Raw genomic sequence first — 13,129 nt, 5'->3', positions numbered from 1 at the left:
AGTACTGAATGGCAGAGAGAGGCACTGCCAAACTTGCTATTAATATAAGATACATTCCAGATCTAGCAGTCATAACTTGGGATTGCCCATGTTCCCAACATGACCAGTTACATCCCTGCATTGGTTTTATGTGGCCAAAGGACCTACCACAGCCACACCCTCAACCACCTAGGACCAAGGGCAACTCTTTTCCAGATATTTGCAAGCCACCAGTGGAAAAGTCAGAAATTTAGGTAAGTGTGTCTCAACATTATTAGAACAAATCAAAAAGGGAATGTTTTAAAAGTTTGGGTGATTTCTATCTATTGGGTTAGTCAGTAGATCCATTCATTCATTCCATCGACCCATTCTGCCAGAGGATCCACAGTGGACCTGTTGTTGGCCCTGCGAGCAAAGAGGAGAACAAGACAATAAGGAACCTGTTCTCCAAAGCCTTTGGCTCTAGAAACACAGACAATAATTAATGATTTTCAAATAATTAAATAATGAACACACTGTATGACACCAACTACATAACATTCTGGGAAAGGCAAAGATCAGTGGTTGCCAAAGGTTGGGGAGACAGGAGATGGTTAGGTGGAAGACAGCAGGTTTTAGAACAGTGAAAATCTAAATGATACTCTTCTGTATTGTATAATGGTGAATGCATTACATCATGGATTCATCAAAACTTGTAGAAAGCACAGCACAAACAGTGATCTACACCGTGGACTTCAATTAATAATGTCAATAGAGTTCATCAATTGGAATGAATGTACCACACAAATTCAAAACATCAGTGACAGAGAAAACTGTCTGGAGAGGACAAAGAGTGGGGAGTACATGGGATGATATACTTTGTGCTTAATTTTTCTAAAAAGATAAAAACTGATCTAAAACATAAAGTCTGCTCAGTCTTTTTTATAGATCAAATTGTGCTAATTTCCATGGAGGAGATAATGTATAGTGAATGATAGAACAGAACAACCTGAGACATTGAAAATGTGAAAATGTGGGGAAAGGATCTCCTAGGCAGAGGACCAGGGGGTGGGATGGTGCTGAGGCAAAGTAGGCATAGCCTGTCAGGCCTCGAGGGAAGGATGGAAGTGTTTCCAGCAGAGCCTTGAGGTGGGTGTCTAAAAGACCTTGTCCTCTGCCAGTGCAGTGGGGTTGAAGCAGAAGGCTGAGAGAAGCGCAGAAGCTGGAGTGTCCTTCTGGAGGCCACTGCAATAGCCTAAAGAGAAAGATGAGGGTGGCCCAGAGTAGGGGTCAGCGATGGAGATGGAGAGAAGTGGAGCACTGAGACCCATATGAAGGTAGCACTGACAGGACCCCAGAGTCCTGATTCTCAGGGAGAGGGAAAACTTAAGGCTGATGCCTCAGATTTTTGGCTGGCTGTTCAGCTATTGGTGCTCCCATATGCAGGAGAGGAACACGTTGAGGGGTGGGGAATAAAAAGAAAGAAACATCTTTTATTTGTATGCAGACAGTTCACGAACAAAAGAAAAAGAGAATGATGGATTTAAAATATTTTCTTCATTTTAATATGGAATTTTAATATGGAAGGGTCCATTTAAAATTCAACAGAGGAACCAGCAGTACGTAGAGTGGAATTGATACTCAGAGAATAGATACTACTTGATAGGTTGAAGATGACTCTATGTTCATTCATATGTGCAGTTTTCCACAGATGACTCAACAGTTCCACATTTAGGGACAGGTGGAATGTGCTTTTCTGAAATAAGCTCATCTTTATAAGTGTGCAAATGTTAAAGTCAGCTTTTTTACTTGAATCTTTCAGTAAGAGTTACACTTGGTGTGTATATGTGTGTGTGTATATATATATGTATATGTGTGTATATACATATATATTTTGTTACACTGGGGATTGAAACTAGGGCCTCACACATACTAGACAAATGCTCTGCCACTGAACCATATCCTCAGTCCTACTTCTTATGATTTTTATACTAAAGTACAGTATTATACTTCTGTGATCCTCAAACATAAACTCCAATTCTGTTTCCCATACATTTGTTGATTCCATGGCCAAGAAAAAAATATAACTCAAAAATTTCCTTCTGGCATTAATTACATTCATGAAAGATCAAATGCTGCTATTTGCATCCAGTCTTCCTGCATATTACAGAAATAAAATGCATGTGACTTTATGATGAAATTATATAGGTAAATTGCTGTAAATGAAAGGTTGCATGTGCTATATAACAATAACATAAGACTTGGCAAAATTTTTGAAATGTGGCATATTGTTTACTTTCCTTAAAATACTAAAAAAGAATGTATGTTGCCAGGCATAAAATTAGACAGGGATGACATTTTCAAATGTGTGACTTATTTAGCACCTCTCAAATGTGAATGCAGAGTGGGTGGAGCAACAAATAGACAAATACAATTTTCCAAGAAAAAATGTGTGGGCAAGTTCTAATCCATTCAGTCTGCTTTAGATGGAGGAAAGTTATTACTGAGAAGAATTAGTTTTTCAACTTGAACAAATAATAGAAAGAACACCATTTATCATCTAAATTAGACCTTCAAATGTACTTGGGAATTTATTAAAAAGTGCAAAAGTATTTATGAAATAAATATTAAATAGAAAGAGGTATGTAGACCAGATGACTGGAAAGCACTTTTAAAAATCATATAAAGACAGCTGATTGGATCAGAAAAGTACTGGCATGTTAGACCCACAGAAGAACCAACCATATGTGATAGAAAGGGTTTCTCTAGTCATGATCTGGTAGATGAGGTGGGAAATTCTACATCAGGTGTAACCTGAGCATTACACCAAAAAACTGGTGTCAAAGGTGGACATAAATAACCACACTTTTCTAATCTGTTGTGTGTAAGTCCCAGGGATTAAAGGAGATGGAACTAGATCTCAGTTGGAATGATGACTTTTGGACCCATTTCCAAAGTAGGCATATATCTCAATTTAGTTTTCAATTTTTTTTTTTATTAAGAAGACTACAATCCTTTTACTTATGATAGCAATAGTAATAGCAACAATGATAACAACCAGCTTCTTCCATGTATTGCACATTTACTGGTCCTAAATTTGTTGCATGATACTAAACACTTAATTTAATTTACCTTCCTAGTCTTACTGATGAGAAAACCAAAATTCAGAAAAGATAAGTGACTTGACCAAACAGACAAATGAATGAAAACAGTGGATATATATGTGAGCGGCAGGGGTAGAGGGTGAGATTGGAACTCACACCCAAGCCTATCTGGATCAAAAGTCCTAGCTCTTTACCACGGTGCCATGTGATTCCATGAAGGAATCAAATTGTGGTTTCTTTTAGTCCTGCACTCTGTAGATACCTATTTCTAGCTACAAGTGGACCCAGGAACAGATGAGAATGCCTGCATTTATTCAGAGTCATTCCAACCAGGCAGAACAGATAACTGTGTGCCACATCACATCTATGCACAGGCACACCTCTGTGCGTGTACTTAGTACCTTGTACGGGACATAATTTTCACACATCTGTCTTCAGGAAGCATGTGGGTTCCTAGAGGACAGAGTCCTGTGCTACCTATGTGTCCACAATGTCTGTCTCTAAAATGTATTAATTCGTATGGTAATTGATGCATGTCTTTTAAATTAAGAGAAATGAATGAGTAAACTCCTTCATAAACAATGGTAAAATACAATAAAGAACAAATGCCACACAATATCAGTTGGTGACATCGTTTTAAAATTAGAACATGTTTTAATCCAAACAGAATGTTTTGTGTTACTTATTTCTGGAATTTTTAAAAAAGAAAATTATAAGCTGCAAAAGAACTTCAAAGGATTCTTTTAGCTTCCTCCCATTTCTGTGTTCTTCAGGTTCTCATTATTGCCATTATTTTTTCCTTCGCTATAGTTTTTTACAGCTCCTCTCATTCAATATCATTCAATAATTATTTCTCTTTCTTTTTCTTTTATCGTTTTTTATTTTTGTTTTTTTGTTTGTTTGTTTGTTTGTTTTGTTTTTGGTAACAGGGATTGAAACCAGGGGTGATTAAACACTGAGTCACATTCTCAGCCCTTTTTATGTATTTTATTTTGAGACATTCTCACTAAGTTACTTAGGGCCTGGCTAAATCACTGAGGTTGGCTTTGAACTCACAAGCCTCCTGCCTCACTGGGATTACAGGTGTACATCCCCACACCCAGTTCTTTCCTTTTTCAATGGACCAAATAATTTTACTGCACCCCAGATTTCAAACACAGCTCTAAAAGATGAAAGAAAAACCTTAATTTGTCATTGCTCTGATAAGCCTTCAGGTTGAGTTTTAAAACAAAGTGTAAATTCACATAGAAAAATTATGTGTATGGTATATTCCAGATCTCAATCTCTGCAGAGAAAAATCTCTGGCTCACTTTTCCAGAGGCTTTGGGAAAGAGATTAGGAAGAAGGATGTGGGAATTTGGAACAGTAGACTAAAATGGTCACATACCTGGAAATCAGAAAACATGGATTCCAGACATTATTTCCAATCTTCCATGAATCATTCAACCAGTCTGGACTTAAATGTGTATGTAATGGAGAGGTTATACCATAAAATTTTTAGGATGTCTTACACCGGGGTCTTTCAACAGCATCACTACTGACATGTTGGGCTGACTATTCTATTGGTGGATATGTGGGTGTGGTCTTTCCCTGGCATTGTAGGGTGTTTAGCTGCATCATCAGCCTATAACCATGGGATGCCAGTAGCACCCCTTGGATTCTGTCTCTCCCCACAAATATGACCACCAAAAATGTCTCCAAACCTTGCCAAATATCCCCTAAAAAAAATCTCTGGCAGTTGTGAACCATTGCCTCAGTACTCAGTTCTATGACAAAACAGCCCTATTGTCAAGCACTAACCTCTTCAATTTTTTCCACTTTTTTTCAGACAGCCCAATCTTTGGAGTATTGTAAACTGTGTCTTAAACACATTATACATTCTCCAGGTTCTGCTTTTTTCTAATTAAAAATGTAAAAATCAGATTATACACATACTGCAGAAACAGGCTGAAAGTTGACCTCTGACCAGAGATGAAATAGATTACTGATTGTAAAATATGTGACAAAGTTTCCTCATCAAACACATAAGCTCATGAGTAGCCAAGAAGGACTTTAGACCTTGTTTAACACTAACATGATCGTAAAAGTGACCTGTCAGGAACAACTAAGGTCAATTGGTTTTTGACCAAACAACTGAGGAACAACTGGTTTCTCACTTTCATCACTGAAATTTGTTTCTCCAAAATCCAAGTATAAGCAAGCAAACAAATGCCTGATAAACACATTTCATTTATACATAGGGCCTCAGAACAGACAATATATGTATATTACACATATGCAATATTTGTATATTTAGTAGAAGATAAATTATCTTCTAAATGCATTTTTGTAAAGATACAAATACATTTTTGTTTTCATTCAGGAAAGTATATTACCTGCAATTGAAACAATTCAATCCCACTTTAAACTCTATTGCCTTATCTCTTAGTAGTTATGTGTTTAGCTTAAGACCATAAAATTATCATATATGCACCACCTGACTGGTAGTGTTCTAGACTGGATTTTGTTTTTGCAGAGTGGTAGCAAAGTATACTGTGAGGATGGGTCAAGGACACTGAAAAGAAGGACTAAGTTAGAAAGCGTAGGCACTGCACCCAGGATAAAGACATTCATCAAGAAAATAGTCTCCTTATTTGAAAGTCATTATAACAAAGGGAAGAAGACCTGTCAGTGTTAGATACCATTTTTTCCTTATGCAGTAATATTTGTCATGAGGATATTCAGAAACAATTGTTTTTGAAATCTAAGATTTAGCTTGACCCTACCAGAATCAATGAGTAGCATTGTATAAAAGTTTCTGGGTTATGAGGAAGTGAACACCCAAAAAATATCCATAAGGATTCCCTTTATTTTTCCTAGAAGTTCTATTACCTCACATTTGCAGAGTTTTTTTTTATTTATTTCTTAAGGAAAACTTCTTTCAATCAAAAAATAATAATAAAGCATAAAGTATATTCTTAGAATTGATGGTTTTGAAACTCAGGGATCAGATCTCAGCAGATCAGATCTGCTGCAGGTGTGATTACAGAGTCAACCTTTAAGAAAGGTGGTGTGGGGAAGAAAAAACGAAGAACCGATGTGAGCGCTGGGAAATGCAGCGGGGTGCAGGTAAGAGCCCCGTCAGGGTCACCTGGTCCACAACCAGTGGTTACTGGGAGCAAGCCTGTTGCTTGGCAAGACCTCCGTTCCTTTCAGGTATAATGAGTCAGAGGCCCAATGACCATTCTAACTTCAAATCCCTCTGCATCCCTAATTAAAAAGTCACTCAAGTCACCCAGCATATATTCACTCATTTTGCCTTATTTTTTAATTTCTTTTTTAAACCTTTTTTTTCTCCTCCAAATTTCGTTCTTGTTACTACGATTTGGGATGCTGGACCTGAGACATAATTAAACTAGGTTTTCACTTTGTGTTTAAAAATAATTCCAAAGTTCTCTTTATATCACAATGTCTAGTTCTTCAGTTCTTAATTTGAGTCACCTTTCTCATGAGTGAGAATACTTTTTTCTTCCCAGTACTGAGAATCGAACCTGTCGTTGTTCTACCCCCTTGCTACATATCCAGCTCTGTTTATTTTATGTTTTTATCTTGAGAGAGGGTACTAAGTTTCTCTGGCTGGCCAGCCCCTCAGCCTCCCAAATCACTAGTGTTGCAGGTGTGCATCGCCAGGTCTGGCACTGGAAAAATACCTTCAAGTAAATGTTTTTCAGGAAGAGACATGGTGAGTGTATTTTCTGAGATTTTGCATGTTCAAAAAATGCCTTCTGCTGATTTCATGCACATAAACCCCAACTGGTCTTGATATAAAGTTCATGCATCCTTTGATATACATTGTTTTTTCCTCAGAACTATGAAAATTGCTCCTTTTTTATCTCGCATTCACTCTTCTTTCAAATGACATACATGGTTTGGGGAGAAGCTTTGAACCTAGGAATTTTTTCATTTCATATTTCTAAGTTCCATAGGCACAGAGGGCAATCGTTTTTTTCGTAATGGAATGCACTGTACCTTCACAATCCATGACACAAAGTGGGTGCTGAAAAACAGTTTTGAGCCGGCGTGGTGGCATGTGCCTGTAATCCCAGTGGCTTGGGAGGCTGAGGCAGGAGGATCACAAGTTCAGAGTCAGCCTCAGCAAAAGCAAGGCACTAGCAACTCAGTGAGACCCTATATTTAAATAAAATACAAAAATAGGGCTGGGGATGTGGCTCAGTGGTCGAATGCCCCTGAGTTCAATCCCCCATATCAAAAAACAAACAAAAACAAAAACACAAAAACAGTTCAGAATGAATTTTTTCTTCATGTATTCTACTTTATCATTTACAGTGACTCCTCTGACTTCCATGTCAAATCTTTTCTCATTTTTGTCTTTCCCACTTTTTTTCTTTTGCTCTGCCTCCCAGGCAGTCTCTCAAGTATGTCATATATACCACCAATGATACTTTCTACACTGTCAATTCTGTTCTTTATTACTTACAAAGAAAACTTACATCGTTGGAATTTTTTTATTAATCTCAGTCTGATATCTTTTCATTGCATTTTATTTCATGCTGATATTTGTTTATAATTTTATTTTGTTAAACAGAATCTCTTTTTTTCCCCATGTTGTGTTGAGAATACTGAGAAAATATTTTCTAAAATTGTCCTGAAATAAATTCTCAAAGGTATTTATTTCCTTTCCAATTTCACATTAATTCTTGCTTAATTTTCTTCATCCTTTAACAAGAAAAAATAAATATGTAGACTTTGTACTTCTCTAGCAAAAGGTGACTAGAATTGGAAGGCACTTTGCAAAGAAAAGGGAAGACAGAACTCACCTCATGACTGGGTAAACATGACTGCACAGTGCCAGGAGAGCCCTCTCCTAAAATAACGCTTGTTCAGCTACAGAGTCTAGAAGTTAAACAGGGGAGTTTGATCAGCTTAAGGCATTTTAAGACACAGATGTCTTTGTGCTGTACACCTTCGGAAAACTGCAGCCAGTGAGTTGTCCCCTCTTCACATGACCTTGCTCATCAAATCACTCCCTGAGAACAGACTTGAAGAAACAGGAGGTCACCGGTTCCTGCAGGAGTTGGAAAAGAGGACTTAGCATAAAAAGAAGAATAGCCCTATAAAAAGGGAATTCCAGGGAAATGAGAACTAAACTTTGCTCCTCTCGAAGTTTGGTCTCTGGAATGTCCCAGCACTCAGTCCCATTTATTAAAAAAGTTCAAAGTTAGTCTTGCCACCAATCCTGAACTGAATTAGCCATTCCAGAAAGGACTCCAAGAGTGAAGGAAAGCAACACTTCTGCTTTTTTTTATATACATTAAAAACTAAGAGGGGAAAGGGGCAAATAGAAAAATCCTGATTGTTCAAACTATTTAACAGATGCCCTGAATTTAATTTTGTCAAGTATTTATTAGGTTCCCAAGTTGATATTACCAGTCGGATGTTTACCAAGATAAGAAATTATGACTTAATGCATAACTTTTTCTTTTATTAATATTTTACAAGATTTCTTTCTTCCCTACACTATTGGATGCAGTCCTCTGTTTCTGTAAATTTCATAGGCCCATGTTTCATGGTTATTCCTGCTAGAAACCTACTATTTCAGTTAATTCCCAATGATCAAAATGATATCAGGCATTCTTAAAGAATTGACTAAATTTCCTTTTGAATATATCCTTGGGGAACAGATTCATGCACCGATTATTTGAGATTTATGTGCAGCATAACTAGAAACACCAAGCATATTCTTTTGAGAATAAAATCTCAGTACCACAAAACCATGAAATTATTCTAGAAGGCTATGCTTAGTTTGTCATTAAACCTTTATTTCAATTTGTCTTCTAAGTCGGGGTGGAGAAAATGCTATTGTCGGGTGTGTGAAAATGTGACAAGAGTCCCTTTTATCTCCTTTTGTAGATTCTGTACAGATTAAAAGAAAGGTTTCAGCTTTCCTTGAGACAGGATAAAGAGAAACACCAGGAGATCCACCTATCACCCATCGCGTTACAGCCAGCACAGTCTGAGGCAAAGACAGCCCACAGCATGGTCCAGCCTGAGCAGGCGCCAAAGGTGCCCAACGTGGTTGTGGACCCTCAAGGCCGATGTGCTCCTGAGATCAAAGCTTCCACTTCTTCCTCTGTCTGCCCTTCTCCTTTCAAAATGAAGCCCATAGGACTTCAGGAGAGGTAAGAACTTTTTATGCAACTAATTTTTTTTTTTTAAAGAGCATTCATCAACTAAAAAGAATAGAACTAGAAATGATGCACAGAACTGGGTACAGTCATTCACCAGCAAATGGATGCTAGAAGGAAGTAATGTTTCTTGTCTCCCCAAAGAGTCTGAGTGTTAGAAAAGTCTTTTAGGCACATCTGATTCTACCAAACTTGTGCAGATCCAAGGAAAATCTATCTTGAAGTACAGGGCAGTTTCTATCACCATTAACTGAACAATTATTGGGGACTGCTAAACAAATATAAAGTTATCTTGCTAAATTGTCGTTTCTATCACCATTAACTGAACAATTATTGGGGACTGCTAAACAAATATAAAGTTATCTTGCTAAATTGTCGTCAGACTCTGGTGAAGAGGGACTGGGAATAAACTTGAAGTGTTTCTTGCCAAAGCCCACATTGTTTGAAGTCATGTAGGAAAGTCTATGCCACAACTGATTTTACTTAAAGTTTTCCCTCTGTTTTCCTTGACCATAGCAAACATTAAATATGGAGCACAATGACATTTTTGTAACCTTACCTGCCCTTGGGATGCACTTATTCATGCGATATGCTTTATACAGACTTCTATTTAAAGGAATTCTAATGAAAGGAAACTAGAATATGCAAAGAATTAAATGAGGGACTACTTATTTCCTTCCCCAAAATATGAAGTAAAGATTTTTCAGTGGTGTTTCTTAAAATGTTTTATTTTCATATAGAAAATATTTTACATTGTATTCAACATTGTACACCAGGGAAATGGAGGAACTAAGAAGGTCTTAAGGTATATTCTCCTCTTTTTCTCCTATATCTTCATTTTCTATCACTGTCCTTTTTGTTACCTTAGCTTTTTAGATTACATATACATTTTGATTATATTTCCAGTGATGTATACAAGACCTGACAAAAATAGCCACGGTTTATGTCTGCATTCTTCAGAAAATTGCATTTGAGGCTTTAAGAACTGAAGAAGACAAAATTTGACATTCAAAATTTCTTGAAATTATTATCAATGAACATGAATTACGTGAAAAGAAAGGGATTCGTGGCAGTAATTTCTATAATTCCTTGAAGGTCAAACACTTCCATGCCACACCAGAGGGAAAACAAAACTATCAAGTCATTCTTCCTCCCTCCTCCCCCAAATGCCTGTTAGTCCCCAATGGATCCAGATGGACCTCCTGTGACATTCCCTTACTTGGACACCACAATTGCTATTGTGGATCCAGTGTGGAAGGGACACAAGAAGACCTCTCCTTGAGGCTAACTGGGCTATGGAACCTGCTCTGCCCTGCCTGGGTTGGGTGGCCACAGGTGAGTCAGCCACTCATCTGGGTTTCACTTCCTTCTAAATATGAGGAGATAAATTTGACTTCTTAGGCTAGGCCCTGTGGCCTGTGGTGTACCCTGTAGTTCCAGAGGCTCGGAAAGGCTGAGGCAGGAGAATCTCAAGGTAATCTCAAGTTTAAAGCCAGCCTCAATGAAAGGAGGCACTAAGCAATTCAGTGAGACCCTGTCTCTAAATAAAATACAAAATAGGGCTGGGGATGTGGCTCAGTGGTCAAATGCCCCTGAATTCAATCCCAAGTACCAAAAAAAAAAAAAAAAAAAAAATTGACTTCTTAGCCTCCTTCAGGTTCCCTTACTCTTAGATATTTGTGTCTGCTTCAAAGAGGAACCGCGAGGGAGGCATAGATCTGGGAATGAGCTTCAGCGGTGCACCAAGGGCAGAGCAGGTCAGGTCTGCCCAGTGCAGGCCATGAGAGGGCGTGTTGTCTGTGGAAGATTTAAAGACCATAATAAACTAACTAAAAGTCAAACTAATTTTAACTATTAGCATGGACCACCAATTCTAAGCAAGGTCAATGTAAACTCATCTTGGGGAAAGCTGTTCCCAGAATCCTGTAGCTCACTGCTGGGCATGTTTGAATTTCGAGGGACATAAGGCTCAATAACTGTGGATTCATTTAATTGATGGGAATGTTTGAGAAGGGAGAACACAGGGACGGCATCTTATCCATCTTCGTGACCTGAGTAGAGACTCTAGCACAGCAAGTACCTAATCAGTATCAAATGGCTTCCCCGCTCCAGTCTATAGCTGTCCCCAGGTCCACCCGCCCCCGCCCCTTCCTTCCTACCTCAGAGCAGGAGAAAGCTGTTCTCTCCACAGGGCTCCAGGTCACTGCCTCCCAACCCAGTCACTTACTTCATCAGCCCTTCTGTTTTCAACTCTACCCTTTCTTCAGTGCTACCTGCTCAGCCTGGAAACAGGTTCTCTCACAGAAACTCCTTTAATTCATTCTTCCCACAGTCTGTCTTTCCTTCCCTTCTTAAATAAGCATCTTAAAAGAATAGAGTCTATTTGCTGCCTGAGGGTTAAGAACCTTCCATCCTCTGCCCTTCACGCGTTTGCACTGGGTGGATCATCAGTGGTCTAACCACCCAACCCAAAGCCCGGCTTCACTTCTCTTCCTGTCCAGCACCAACTATTCCCTTGTTAACGTCTCTCCTGTTTTGGCCTCTGAGACATCATTTTCCTTGCTCTTGAGTCCGTCTCCCACACTGACACCTTCCACCTGCTCACTTGAGCATGTCATCCTGTGCCCATTTCCCTGTCTCCTGTGTAGTCTAACCACGGTCGCTTCTTCTCACAGTACCGTGTATACACAAATGGTTTCCATGGAAGAACCTCAGCTCAAGTCTGTCACTCTACTAAGATCCAGATGCAAGATCCAGTTCTGAACTGGACATCTGCATTGAGATCATGCACGACCACTACACAGCATTCAGAAAAGAGCTCAAAATTTTCCTCATCAAATCACTTTTCTTCTTTTTAACTTCTGAATCCTGGTAGCATCCTCAACTCTTCCCCTTTCTTCTCTCCCCTTCTCATTAGAGCCAAACCTCTGAAGACCCAGCACTTTTCCTGCACAGCTCTTGTTGGTCCAGCCCAACACCACTGGGCACTCAGATCTGCCATTTCTCCAGATCGTTCTCTTGTTGGTCCTCCTGCCTCAAATTCTGTCCATGTCCACTCCACTCTCCAGACAGCTCAGGCAGTGATTTTCTAAATTAGATCCAAATGTTATACTCTTTTTAGAATTCCTCAGTGTTTGCACATTGCCTTCTGGAAGAAACTGATGATTCCTATCTATGTGGAAAACGGGACCCTTTCTGACCTGGCCTTTGCCAACGGCACCCCCCCACATATCCATCTTGCTACTTGGCCAATTTTCTAGGCACCATACCATGCTCTTTAAAGCCTAGGAAGTAGTACTTGACTAGAACCTTTTCTTTCTCTCTCTCTTTCTACTCCTATTTGCCCTGAAAAAGACACCACTACTATAGCAAGCATGAATCTGGATCTACAAATCAAGGAGACAAGACTGTAGTTTTATTTTACTGAAATTAAAATTAAGCTTTTGCCTCAGGGCCCATCCCACCTAAGGGGCAGAAACTTAACCTCAGTCCTTTCCTAATCCACTCACCTCTGGCCTCAATTGCCCTAGGATTATATCTAAGTGTTTAGGGAACTTTCTCAACTTGAAGAATAAGGGTCCTATCTGCCTTGATACTCTCTCTCCTGACTGTCACATTTGCTAAATCACCCATTATGCCTCAGTCCTTGGAAGTCCACTGGGGACAGTCACTGTCAAGTTGTTTCCTATTGTTACTTGTGTGGCCCCTCCATTTCTAGCAATTGCTTCCTCCTCTTCCCTCTATCCTCCCCTCTCTCTGCTATGTCCAAGTCACTCTCAGAAACACAAGGATTATCTCACTACTCTAACTCAAATGGAGAAACAGAAAACCCCTGAAACATCTTCCAGACACTTTTTCTTATGACTCTTCCAAGGATCAGGG

General features: G+C 39.0%; 1 protein-coding gene across 3 annotated transcripts in view; it reads left to right on the top strand.

Moving 5' to 3' along the window:
* Ptprr (protein tyrosine phosphatase receptor type R) overlaps positions 1 to 13,129 on the top strand; it is a 257,549-nt gene that overhangs the window by 159,830 nt on the left and 84,590 nt on the right. For all 3 annotated transcript variants that reach the window (XM_047551730.1, XM_047551732.1, XM_047551733.1), the window contains one exon: positions 8,973 to 9,241. In XM_047551730.1, the coding sequence (XP_047407686.1) occupies positions 8,973 to 9,241 (269 nt within the window). The remainder of the gene's footprint in view (positions 1 to 8,972; positions 9,242 to 13,129) is intronic.

Source organism: Sciurus carolinensis, chromosome 4 (genome assembly GCF_902686445.1).
Source record: "Sciurus carolinensis chromosome 4, mSciCar1.2, whole genome shotgun sequence".
In the NCBI taxonomy this organism is placed as follows: Eukaryota; Metazoa; Chordata; class Mammalia; order Rodentia; family Sciuridae; genus Sciurus; species Sciurus carolinensis.
This window is presented reverse-complemented; position numbering and strand designations above follow the sequence as displayed.